The sequence below is a fragment of the Leuciscus leuciscus genome, assembly GCF_965113295.1.
Source record: "Leuciscus leuciscus genome assembly, chromosome: 10".
Lineage (NCBI taxonomy): Eukaryota > Metazoa > Chordata > Actinopteri > Cypriniformes > Leuciscidae > Leuciscus > Leuciscus leuciscus.
The window spans coordinates 21,865,479-21,879,525 of NC_138734.1; the positions used below are offsets into that span (position 1 = coordinate 21,865,479).

Sequence of the window (14,047 nt, forward strand, 5' to 3'; positions counted from 1 at the left end):
TCAGAGGGCTTTTGATGGTACTTTACCCATTAAATGTTTTTTTGTATTCTGCTCTGGTCTAAAAATTATAATGAAACACTTAGGGGCAAAAATACAGAGAATCAGACCAAAGCTAGAAGCTAAAATTGCAAATATTTCCACAGCTACAGTAAATTTACCTGGAGAGCTGACATAAGCTGGAACAAATGTGATCCAAACAGCACAGAATATTAGCATACTGAATGTGATGAATTTAGCCTCATTAAAGTTATCAGGCAGCTTGCGGGCCAGAAAAGCTAAAATAAAGCAAAGGAAAGCTAGGAGGCCAATATAACCCAGTACAGCCCAGAAACCAATAGCTGATCCTAAACTGCATTCTAAAATGATCTTTTCTTTGTAGTGTTGCATATTGTTGTAAGGAAAAGGTGGAGATATTGTTAACCAAAGCACACATATAAGGATCTGTACAAGAGTGAAACCAAAAACACTGAGTCTCTGTTGTGCAGGCCCAAACCATTTCATGACATTACTTCCTGGAAGTGTAGCCCTGAAGGCCATTAACACCACTATTGTTTTCCCCAGAACACAAGAGATACAGAGGACAAAAATGATCCCGAATGCTGTGTGACGCAACATACAGGACCACTCAGTGGGCCGACCAATGAAAGTAAGTGAACAGAGGAAACACAGAGCCAATGAGAAGAGCAGCAGAAAGCTCAGCTCTGAGTTGTTGGCTTTTACTATTGGAGATGTCCTGTTTTTATAAAACACTAAAGCCATGCTCAAAGCCACTAAAGCCCCGGCCATAGAAAAAACAGTGAGGATGATACCGAGGATCTCATCCCAAGACAAAAACTCCACTGGTTTAGGAAGACACTTGTCATTCTCATTGTTGGGCCAGGACTCCGGAGGGCATGGATAACAATCTACAGAATCTGGAAAATGAATTAATGGTTACATTTACACACAGATGTGTTGGCAATGCGATGGACACACACACAAAAGATGATAGAGAATACCATAATTTACTGTGGGTTAGAATGACCGGCCTTGAACAGAAAAGCAAGATATTTTCTTTTGGGGGCATACAAGATGCAAAGAAAATGGATTCTTTATTTAGCAGAATAAGCCTAAACAAAGTACCTGTCTCATTGCTGATTGCTCCTTCAGCACAGTCAATGCAGTCATAACAGCAGACAGGTCTTCCTTTTTGCACAGCCTTCCTAGTGCCTGGAGGACAGCTCTCACTGCACACAGACACAGGCACCTGCAAGAGACAAGAACACAGCACTCACAGATATTCACAGATATTCACAGTTAACTTGCACATGAACAGAACAAAACAATGCATACCATTTCCCTGCCATCGTTCCAAATGATAGCTGTGCTCAAACTGAATTCTTGTCCTTTAGGCTGCGATGCATCATATTGACCAACTGTAACAAAATCAATTGAACCGTCTCCCTGAAGCTGCCAGTTCACAAGTTCATAAGTGGCCACAGGGTCTCCATTGGTGTCAAATGAAACAGAATAATTATTTTTGGTGAAGTTGACTCGCTTGAGCTGATCAAAAACCTGCAGGGTGGACATTAAAAATTCAGATGTATTTATGACATTGTGTTGATTGAAATATAATTTGTTAAATTATCAATGCAGAAATACTGGGTAAGATTCTGAATATATATATATATATATATATATATATATATATATATATATATATATATATATATATTCAGAATCTTATATATATATATATATATATATATATATATATATATATATATATATATATATATATATATTTGTTGTTGTTTTTTCTTTCTCTCATTTAAAATCAGTTCGATTATTATTATTATTTTATAAATTTTTTTGAAAACGTACCTGCTGGGGCTCAGCTTTTATGTTTTTGTCACAATGCTTTTCCTTACATACAATGCCATGTAGGGCATGAGCTATAGCATATGTGGCTTTGTACACCATGTTAGTGATCCTCAACTGGGATGTGTCTGTGTACGGGTTCTGTAATGCGCGCAGGTCCTCTGTGCCATCACATGCTGGCATACCAGTAGAAGAACCTGTCTGCCGTTTTAGACTACAGCTAAATGAGTTTTCCCAGAATTCTGTCAGCAGGGGAAATTTCAGTGCCTGCTCTGGAGACAGGTCAAGTAAAAAGTTACGAAATCCCGGGATAACTGACCGCGGGATTCCAAAGCCTACAGCACCGATACACAAATTAAACCGCAGCATTTCTGGGTCTGTAACCCACGCCTCGCTGCCAATCCACTGCATCGGAGGAGGAGGCTGCTGACTCAGCTCTTCTAAGAGGATTCTCATGTCACCTGAGGCCAGGAAGGCAACTATTACACGAGCCGTTGATCTGCGAATGACATCAGCGACTCTTTTCAGTTTACTGCGTGGCTGGGTCCTGTAGTAGGCCTCAGAATACTCCACACAGATTCCCTCCTCCTCCGCAGCTTTCAGGAATGATGCCATGCCATTGTTCCCGTAGTCTGAATCACTGCGCACAGCCCCGATCCACGTCCATCCGAAGTGATTGACCATCCGTGCCAGTGCGGCCGCTTGATGGTGATCGCTGGGGATGGTCCTGAAGAAAGTAGGATACTGCCGCTTGTCACTGAGACACGCGCATGTTGCGTAATGACTTACCTAGTTTACCGTTAAGGGAAAGTGAAAAAGTAAGCAACTGAACAAAAAATCAATACATACATTCTATTGGTCGTTCTTTGTATAGATGCGGTAAAAGATCTATATCTAAACTACATTTGCATTTATTTTTAAAATGACATGAAGTAATCATATTGAACCCGCACCTGTGGAATTCCAAATGGACCGAGAAGTCTTGAAATGCTTATAGACGGCGTAGAGCCAGATTCTGCGACTACTGCTGTAACAGCTGCAGATTTTACACAGGAATCAGTGTCGTTAAATATGAGATCTAGTCCGTTGGCAAGCTGAAAGGCTACTTTGATTGCCATTGGCACAGAAGCACAAGAGTCATATATATGATACCCTAAAGTTACGCCTGGCAAGAGATTGGAGCTGTTGTTGATCTCATTGATGGCAAACTCAAAGGCACGAACAAAGCGCATCTCTCTAAAACCCACGCTGTTGAGATAAACACAATAAATAAATAAAAATACAATAGAAAAATATACTTTTACATGAAAACAGTTACACATATGAATTCTCATAACTTTATCACATGATTATAAACATCAGATAATATTTTTATGAATATATGAGCTAATTCATATTTTATTGATATAAAATTATAATTTGAACAATTTCAATATTAACATGTTATATTAAGAGTGATATTCCATACTATATATGCTAACCTCCCACTGCACTCTAGTGGTTGTGGCCATCTAGTATAGAGGTGCTTCTCTGTCCTCAGATAGTCATGAATAGAGAAAACCCCTCCAATAACAAAGTCTCCATCCTTTAAGAGGGCAGGTGGCTGAGGGTCACCTTGCAGGATGCAGATGCCTAAATTAAACCCGAACACAGCAGGACAAAGTCTGCCAATGCAAAGTACTGTAACAATTAATAAAACATTCATTCTCTTGTTAGGACAGTGAGCTCTCCAAATATCAGGTGAGCATTGCACCATGTTTAAGTAGCCAAGATTGTTCTCTGTGGCAATGAATTTGCAAGGGGAAATGTAAGAGGGTGTGGTTAATATATTTGAATGCTGAGTCATACATACTGTCATTATGTGCTGTGGGTGTTCATAAAGTTTCTAAACTTCAAAAACAGGACCTACCTTCTTTAAAGTCTTGACAAAACACATGGTTTCAGAAAGGTCTGAGTCTCAAGGTTCCATATTTTGTGATAGAAGTGATATTTGGACAGAAATGTATTAATTTGTTACAGGAGAAAAGAAAAAGAAAAAAAAAATCTATGAGATGTGGGTGACACCCGGTGGCTATTTTTGGGACAGTGCCTAAACAAAATCTCATTGGAACTTTTTTGTGGAATTTTTGTGATATCAACTTCAAATTTGGAACACAACTTGGATAGACATATGGATTTTATTCCCTTTCAAGGGAACTCGAGCTGCGTCGAGACGCGGTGGGAACGCCCTGCGTGATTGCGTCGTGAAGCACGTGTATAATCAGTCCAATGGAAAGACGAGACGTCATAGGCGGGTGACGTCATCGACCAGGAAGCTATAAAGCACCCCTGAGACAGACCGCGCCAGCTTCTGTGCCTTCAGCAAGCGATCTGTGTATTCTGTCCTTGTCATATTTATTGTTGTCTGTCAAGTTGCAATATATATATATATATATTATGGCAAAAGAGAGCAAGCAAGCGTTGTGTTGTTCCCTCCCCACGTTATATCACGGGTGGGGACACACACTTCAGCTTTGTGTTGCTTGTTTGGGAGTGGAGCATGCCAGTTCTCGAGGGGGCTGACTGTGAGCATTGCGAGAAGCTGTCCGTGAGGACGCTCCGCTCCCGCTGGCCGTTCTTCGAGGAGGACGGTTCGGTGCGCGCGCCCCGAGGCGCGGGTCCCGCTGCTGCCGAGGCACGGCGTCGACGCGCATCTTGGGGATCGCAAATGGTTCTAACAAACACCTGTTCGATCCAGTGCCTTATCTCGGGGAGAAGCACGCTCTGCGGTTTCTCCTCCCCGGGATGAGGCACTCATGCTGCGATTTCCAGTTCCGAGGAATTGGTATCGTTAGTGTTTTTGTTTAAAAAATAAATAAATAAGAGAAAAAATATCAAAATAAGGCAGATGTTTATGAGTTTTCAATAAATAAGTCAGCTCATAACTCTGTTGAATAAAGAGGAGCTTATAAATGGAGGTTTTATATAGTGCTGTTGCTAAGTTAAATATTACTGGCCAGCCGAACATATATGAGAGTGAAAATATAAGGAAAACTCTATATCTCAGCCTCCTCGTCGGGGAGTGCCGTTTTTTCCCTATCTCCACACTGAGGAGAGATCGTGGAATAAACCGGTTTCTGTTTATGTGTTTTATCCCTAAACTTCTACTATAGTAATGTTATGGGTATTAAGTATCATGGTATGACAGTGCCTCGGGTTAAAGAGACGCTTGCGAGCTATCTCTCTCCCGTGTTGGCGTCATCATAACCCCGACGTTACCCACCAGCCACCATAAATAATAGATAAATATTATTAGGCAGCACTGGTAGGTAAAGTATATAAGCATGGATGAATGTGAGAATGTAACAGCACTGACGCTATTCGAAAATTGCGTCGCGCAACAGATAAACTATACCGGGGAGGGACGGTTTCGAGAAATCGTTTCTCCTCGGCGTCCTCTGGGTGGCGACTCTCTGAGGAGGGTCGCAGCGCTGCCAGTTCGGTTGTTTCCTGCTGGTGGCCACGGAGTGATATATTTATATATATATATATATACAGTATATATATATATATATAGTTTTTCTGATGTAAAGAAAAATTAAGATAAAATATGTCTTTTCTTCTGGACGCTCCGCTTTCAAAAAACAAAAAAAACAAAAAACGAAGAAATAAACTCTTCAGCGGCGTTCCAAAGGTTTCTTCCTCACCGATCTAACGTTCCTGAGACTGCTGGGCGGGAGCAGTCTCAGCATACTTAAGCTCCTCGCAGCATAGAGTGCGGCAAAACAAAGATTCACCATTCGGGCTCATTCACAATCGATGGGGACCTGGGTGGCGGTCCCAGTCTAGCCAGTTAGAGATATGCAAGATCTGAGGACTGTTTTATCTCTAAAATAGCTAAAAATGGAAGAAGCCCTGACGCCGAGGCTGCAGGCTTCTGAGGGTGGTCCCCTCCGGGGTAGGGACGGTTTTGAGAAATCGTTTCTCCTCGGCGCCCTCTGGGGTGCGACTCTCTAAGGAGGGTCGCAACGCTGGCTGTTCGGTTTTCCTGCCGGTTCGCCGTTTCAGGACACCGAGGTGTCAGCGTCCCCAAACGATCCTCCGAGGAGGGACGTAGAGCAGTCAGTTCGGTTTCCCTGCCGGTTCGCCGTTTCAGGGCGCTGAGGTGCCTGCTTTTTCCAACGATCCTCCGAGGAGGGTCGTAGGAACAAAGCTAGTTAGAGGTAGGCAAGATCTGAGGACTGTCGTTATCTCTAATAAAACTTAGACAAGAAGTCCTGACGCTGAGGCTATCAGGCTTCTGAAGGTTCCTCCGGGGCAGGGACGGTTTTGAGAAATCGTTTCTGCTCGGCACCCTCTGGGGTGGGACTCTCTGAGGAGGGTCGCAGCGCTGCCAGTTCGGTTGTTCCCTGCCGGTTCTCCGTTCAGGGCACCGAGGTGTCAGCGTCCCCATACGATCCTCCGAGGAGGGGCGAAGAATGGTCAGTTCAGTTGTTCCCTGCCGGTTCGCCGCTTCAGGGCACCAAAGTGACTGTTCAACCAAATCCAGAGGCCAGTCTCGAGAGACTGGTTCCCCTAGTAGAATTTCTGGCAGCGTGGAAACTACTGCCACATATTTCTCAGTGGGTCCTGCACACTATAGAAAAGGGTTTCAGAATTCAGTTCGGTTCTCGTCCGCCCAGATTTCTAGAGGTCCTCCCCACAGTGGTGGACCCCGAGCAGGCTCTGGTTATGGAGCAGGAAGTACTGACACTTCTGCAAAAGGAGCTATAGAAGGGGTTTCTCCTCCCAGCAGACAGTCAGGGTTTTACAGCTGTTACTTCATTGTTCCGAAAGAGGATGAGGGGTTGCGTCCTATTCTAGACCTGCGTCAATTAAACAGCAGGTTTCAGAATCTCAAGTTCAAAGTATGCTTACGCTAAAATGATTGTGTCACAGATTCAGTCCGAGGACTGGTTTGTCACAATAGACTTGAAGGACGCTTACTTATCTATCCATCCTCATCACAGGAGGTTCCTGAGGTTTGCTTTCGGGGGCGAAGCATACCAGTATTGGGTTCTTCCATTCGGCCTTTTTTTATCACCCCGCACCTTTACAATATGCGTGGATGCAGCTCTGGCTCCTCTGAGACTCCAGGGCATTCGCGTATTATACTTTATCGACGATTGGTTGATCCTAGCTCAATCTGAGCAGATGGCAGTTCGGCATCGAGATGTCGTTCTGTCTCATTTAAAGATGTTGGGGTTGCGGCTTCGCCGTAGATGGGGTAAAACTAGGCCAGTCACTCACTGTGGAACAGTTTTAGACTGTTGGGTCTCATGGCAGCTGCGTCCAACGTAATTACTTTTGGCCTTCTGTACGTGAGACCCCTGCAGTGGTGGCTCAGGACAAAGGGGTTTTCTCCGAGGGGAAATCAATTTTCGCATGATCAAGGTCATCAACCTATGTGCCTCGGTCATGTGGAAGAACCTTGGTTCCTCGCCCAGGCCCAGTGTTGGGAGCTTCTTGTCGACGCATAATGCTATCGACGGATACTTCCCTCACAAGTGGGGGGTGATCATGAGTGGTCGCTCGGCGAAGGGTCTTTGGCAGGACCATCTTCCTTTGGCACATAATTGGCTAGAAGTGACAGTGGTATTCCGAGAATCTCAATACTTCCTGTCAGACCCGAGAGGTCACCATGTGCTTGTCCTTCCGGACAACACACTGATGGTTTCGTATATCAGAGCAGATATCCTGTTGAGGCAGGGGCTGAGGCCCGGGGAATGGAGACTTCACCCCGAGGTGGTGGAGCTCCTTTAGGAGAACTTCGGTCAAAACTCAAGTCTACCTTTCGCATCGTTTATACAACGCATTTCCCCATTTGGTTCTCCCTGATGCATCCAGCTCTGCTTGAACTGGATGCAACGTATTAGGTGTGGTTGAGGCTACACCTGTACGCATTTCCCGATATCTTTGCTCCCGGGATTTACTCTCATCTAGAGTTATGGATACTGTGCGCTCGGTCTCTGAGGGGGCCCAGCTCATAGATTCAGGTCTCTCGACTGAGGTCGTGGAGACCATACTCCAGTCTAGAGCTCCCTCCACGAGAAGACTGAATATGCATTGAAATGGAAACTGTTCTCTGCCTGGTGCGGAGAATGCCTTCTGAATCTTGCTATCTGCCCTATGGTAAAGTACTTGATTTCTGCAATGAATGTTTCTTTGCTGGGTTATCTCTGAGGAGAGATCCTTATTTCATCTTCTCCGTGGTACTTGAGGCTGAGGCCTGCACGTACTTGGATTTGCACCTGGTATGGTGATAGTCTTTCCTCACCTCACCTCACGGGTTGTATTCCTACTAAATTTGTGGGTAATTTGTGCTGCAGGCCTTCTGTCCTCCACCTTAATAGCACAGATCAGGAAGAACTTCATCTGTTTTGCCCTGTCCGGGCTTTTGGATGCTTATGTCCACAGAGCTGCCCTGTGGCATATATATAAGAGCAGTTATTTGTCTGCTTCAGGTTACCTAAGATAGGTTGCCCTGCATCTAAACAGATAATGAGCAAGTGAGTAGTTGAGGCTATCTCACTTACTTATGAAGCGGCCGGACAGCCTTCACCTTTGGCTGTCCCGGCCCATTCTACCAGGAGTATGGCTGCCTCTAAGGCTTTATTATCAGGAGTTTCACTCTATGACATCTGTAATGCGGCAGGCTGGTCCTCACCGCTTACATTTGTTAGATTTATGATTTGGACCTAGGCTCCACTCCAGGGCCTAGGGTGCTTGTTCCTAGTGTGCGCATGGTCTTCATACAGAACAGGCATTTGTCATATGGCGTAGTGGGTATAGAGTTCCCACCGCGTCTCGACGCAGCTCGAGTTCCCTTGAAAGGGAACGTCTCAGGTTACGTATGTAACCCTGGTTCCCTGAGAGGGAACGAGACGCTGCGTCGCCTTGCCATACTCCCTGCATGCCTGTGATCGACTTGCTTCGGCTTTCAGAAGCTGGCGCGGTCTGTCTCAGGGGTGCTTTATAGCTTCCTGGTCGATGACGTCACCCGCCTATGACGTCTCGTCTTTCCATTGGACTGATTATACACGTGCTTCACGACGCAATCACGCAGGGCGTTCCCACCGCGTCTCGACGCAGCGTCTCGTTCCCTCTCAGGGAACCAGGGTTACATACGTAACCTGAGACGTTTTGTAGTGATTCTAGAGTAAAATTATTTTGAAAAATATTTATTTATATAAAATACAAATATTTAGTACAGTACATTTGGTTTACAGTATATTTAAACTTACATATTTTTTTTTATACTTTCATTATTTGAAGTGCAATAATCTGCTGAGTCTCTTCTTTAAAACAAGACCAAATTTAGGTCTATATTCTAAAGCATTCTTGAATTACAACCATTCACAAGTGCATTTTCACGACTATTCTCAAAAAGGGGGTGACAGTTAAGGGGTTAACTAATATTTGTCTCACATTCTCAGTCTCTAGCCTGAACTTCTTGTCTTTTAGTTATTATTATTATTTGTAAAGGATATGCATGGCTGTAGTATCCCTGTAGAAGTGTAGGTCTGAGCAGGGGCGATTCTAGGATTTTCATTTTAGGGGGGCTCAGCCCCCAATGAGGGTATGATTAAAAAAAAAAAAAAAGTTAGTGTATGGTCTAATGCTCATTATTAACTAGTTTCATTAATTCATCCAGTAACATGCATATGGCAGGGTTTTAAAATCACTGAGGTCCAGAATGTGAGGTATTTAGGGGGCTTCGGGGGCATGCTCCCCTGAGAAAATTTTGATTTCTCTGATCTATTATGTGCATTTTAAGATGTTTTGAAGGCCAAAAAAATTGGATAACAATAGCTTTAAAACCATGTGCGGGCAGCTGTTTTTTTTCTCACCTCTCATCAGCATCACACTCTTTTTCTCTTTGTTTTTCTCTTGCTCTGTCTTTTCCCCTCCTAAAGCTGAGCTTTGACTGATATAGGTGTGATGAGGTTCAGTTCAGTATGGATAAGGAAGGAAGAAGACAGGGGTCGGCTTGAGCTGGGACTCTCGTTTATTCACGTTTCTTTCGAAATAAACAAAAGGTGCGCACAAAGCGCGTTCACCATGCACAGCAACAACAAACACAATAACTCAGAATTCTCTTGGTTATTCTCTCAGCTCCCAGCAGCACACAACGAGGTCCCAGCTCGTCTCTCTCTCTCTCTCTCTGTCGCGCTCCGGCTTATATCCGGTCTCTCCACGCCAATTACTGAAATCAGACACAGGTGTTCATCATCTGCACTTGATCTACTTACGCTCCGCTCTGCTCCGTCCTTTCTCTCCCGCTACAGACTCCGCAAAACCACGCCCCCTCGCCACATACCCCCACCACCCGACTCAGGCCGGGGAGCCATCCGGTCTGCAGCACCCCCCCCCCCCCCCCTCCTCCTGGAGAGAAAGTCAGCTACAGCCATCTGTACACCCGGCCTGTGGATCACCTGAAATTTAAAAGGTTGTAAAGCTAGATACCAACGGGTGATCCGCGCGTTGGTATCTTTCATGCGGTGGAGCCACTGCAGGGGAGCATGGTCCGAACAGAGGGTGAACTCCCGCCCCAGGAGGTAATAGCGGAGGGTGAGAACAGCCCATCTGATTGCCAGACACTCTTTCTCTATGGTGCTGTACATCGTCTCTCTCTTAGAGAGCTTGCGACTGATGTACAGCACCGGCCGCTCTTCACCCTCCACCTCCTGGGACAGGACAGCGCCCAACCCCCTGTCCGACGCGTCTGTCTGTAGGATAAAGGGGAGAGAAAAGTCGGGAGCATTTAAGAGCGGACCGCCACACAGAGCAGCCTTTATCTGGGTGAAAGCCTGCTGACACTGCTCCGTCCACTGGACCCTATCTGGTGCTTCCTTTTTAGTTAAATCAGTCAGCGGGCTGGCAGTGTCCGAAAAATTAGGTACAAACCTTCTATAATAACCTGCCAGCCCCAGGAACTGTCTAACCTCCTTTTTGGTCTTGGGTCTTGGACAAGTCGCAACTGCTGCCGTCTTGTCAATTTGTGGACGCACCTGTCCATGACCCAAGTGGAAACCCAGATATCTTACTTCCACCCGCCCAATTGCACACTTTTTCGGATTGGCCATGAGCCCAGCTCTTCTCAGCGTCTTCAGGACAGCTCGCAAATGCTGAATATGTCATTGCCAATCACCACTATAGATGATGATATCATCCAGGTATGCAGCGGCATATGCAGCATGCGGCCGGAGAATTCTGTCCATCAGACGCTGAAAGGTGGCCGGAGCCCCGAACAATCCGAACGGAAGAGTAACAAATTGGTGTAATCCGAACGGCGTTGTGAAAGCTGTTTTTTCTTTGGTCATGGGAGACAAGGGGATCTGCCAATAACCCTTAGTTAAGTCCAGTGTCGAATAAAAACTAGCAGTACCTAGTCGATCAAGCAATTCGTCAACCCTAGGCATTGGATATGCGTCGAATTTCGACACAGCATTCACCTTTCTGTAATCCACACAGAACCGTACTGAGCCGTCCGTTTTAGGAACTAAAACTATCGGGCTCGCCCAGTCACTGTTGGATTCTTCTATTACTCCCATTTCTAGCATCGCTTCTAACTTTGAACCACTTTTTTCTTATGTTCTGGTAATCTATACGGCCGGCTGCGAACAACCATGCCCGGCTCAGTCTCAACATGGTGCTGAATGAGATTCGTTCGACCAGGCAGGGGCGAAAACACATCAGCAAAATCTGCTTGTATTGATTTTATATCAGTGAGCTGCGAGGGTGAGAGGTGGTCTCCTCCAGGGGCCTGAGCGAGAGATTGGGACTTTGAACTCACTTCTGGACCGAGATCCTCCTCCCCACTCACTACCGTTGCCAGCATCACTGATTCTGCCTCAGACCATTTTTTTTTGCAGGTTGAGGTGATATATTTGATGTGCTCTGCCCCTATCCGTTCGAGCTACCTCATAGTTGAGATCACCAACTCGCCGTGTGACCTCAAAGGGTCCTTGCCACTTCGCGAGTAATTTTGAAGTAGAAGTAGGGAGTAATACAAGCACTTTATCTCCCGGTGCAAATTGACGTAGTCTAGACCCCCTGTTGTACAACCGACTCTGTTTGTCCTGTGCCTGTAACAAATTCTCCATTGATAGCCGCCCCAAAGTGTGGAGTTTTGTTCTCAGGTCCATGACATATTGAATTTCATTTTTGCTATTAGAAGGTCCGTCCTCCCAAGTCTCTCTAAGGACATCTAACACCCCACGGGGCTGACGTCCATAGAGAAGCTCGAAGGGGGAAAACCCCGTGGAGGCTTGCGGGACCTCCCGTACAGCGAACAAGAGGGGTTCTAACCACTTATCCCAATTTTTGCCGTCTTCATGTACGAACTTACGAATCATGGATTTTAACGTGCGGTTAAACCGTTCGACCAGCCCGTCTGTCTGTGGATGATAGACACTGGTTCGAATCGATTTAATGCCCAACAACTCGTAAAGCTCGCGAATAGTACGTGACATAAACGCCGTGCCCTGATCGGTGAGGATTTCTTTCGGAATCCCCACCCGGGAGATTAATTGAAACAGTGCGCTCGCCACACTTTTAGCAGAAATAGTGCGGAGCGGCACTGCTTCAGGATATCGCGTTGCATAGTCCACCAGAACTAATGCAAAGCGGTGTCCTCGCGCTGACCGTTCTAATGGCCCGATGAGGTCCATACCAATTCGTTCGAAGGGGACCTGCATTAATGGTAGGGGGCACAATGGTGCTTTTGGGGTGGCCGGTGGATTCACCAACTGACATTCACGACAAGACACGCACCACCTGCGCACATTCTCGTGAATGCCCGGCCAAAAGAACCGGGCCATGAGACGGTTTAGTGTAGCCGTTTGTCCTAAATGCCCGGCCATTGGATTACAATGAGCCACCTGGAAAAGCATTTCCCGACGGCTTCTAGGTATCAGTAACTAGGTTGTATCTTGCTTTGTCTGGGCGTCTTGGGTCACCCGATACAACTTATCTTTTAAAATTGAAAAATAAGGATAGGAGAGCGGTTGATCAGGATGAAGAAGCTGACCGTCGATAGAACGAACCTGATCAAAGGCATTTTTCAGCGTTTCATCCCGGGACTGTTCCAGGGGAAAATCATCATGCTCAGGGAGGATGATTCGCTCCAGAGCACTCTGTTCCCCCGAAACAGGCTCCAGAGGTTCCGGCTCAGCTTCTCCCAACTGTGCAACCGCTATTCTACTCTTCTCTCTTTTCTCCCAAGAGGCATCCGAACATAAATATCCCAATAATTTATTGAATGAGGGCCAATTAGTACCCAAAATTATCGGATGCCGGAGGTGCGGATTAACTGCCACCTCTATTCTATGCTTTTCTCCCCTGAATTGAATATCCACAGGCAAAATAGGATAATTCACCACTTCCCCGTGCACACACCGAACCTTAACCATGCGGCTATTATCCAATGCCCTAGGTTGAATCAGGCTTTGATGGATGGAGGATTGGTTACATCCTGAATCCACCAGAGTCTGATATGTACCCCCCTTGATACTCACTGGTATTTGGTATAGGCCAGCTTGATCGAGGGCAGCCTGTGGCGCATCGGGGACCCGGATCAATGTCCCCACCTCCATCACCGGACATCGGTCAATAAAATGTCCTGGGTCCCCACAGCGCCAACAGGCCGGTCCAGACTTTACCGCCGCCCTGGCGGCAGGAAGCAGGTCAAGCGATTGGCGTGGAGAGAGCGGTGATGGAGTTGGCGGTGTGAAGAATCCCATGGTCGAACTCCCTCCCCTGGGAGGAGCCCTGGGTGCAGCTGTTGGCTCCACCGAATAACCCGTTCTCCACCTGGGCGCTGGCTTCGGCGGGAGCCCTCCACGGGACCTAGGAAGGGGAACAGGTTTGGAGAGAGAGAGGGGAGGGGGAGAGAGAGAGAGAGAGAGAGATGCAGATGGTAAGGGGTCGCCGACCCCTGGGCACGCCACCATCTGGTCCTCCGCCAGCTGGATGGCCTGGTTCAGCGACGTCGGGCGGTGGCACTGGACCCACTGCGCAGTCTTCCTCGGCAGCCTGGCCACGAACTGCTCCAGTACCACATGGTCGTTCACATCCTCGACGTCGCTACTGTCGGCCATCAACCATTTGCGGCAGGAGTCCCGGAGCTGCTGTGCCATCACGAAGGGTCGGCCGGACTCTTCCAGGG

The 14,047-nt window shown here is 46.5% G+C and overlaps 1 protein-coding gene across 1 annotated transcript; it reads right to left on the reverse strand.

Moving 5' to 3' along the window:
* LOC309508339 (extracellular calcium-sensing receptor-like) lies at window positions 1–3,565 on the reverse strand (the record flags this gene model as incomplete). Its single annotated transcript, XM_082182929.1, has 6 exons — window positions 1–914; window positions 1,123–1,246; window positions 1,333–1,554; window positions 1,864–2,649; window positions 2,814–3,108; window positions 3,342–3,565. The coding sequence occupies 6 exons, from the start codon at window positions 3,563–3,565 to the stop codon at window positions 1–3; spliced, it is 2,565 nt and encodes an 854-aa protein (XP_082039055.1).
* Between the last annotated feature and the right edge of the window lie 10,482 nt (window positions 3,566–14,047).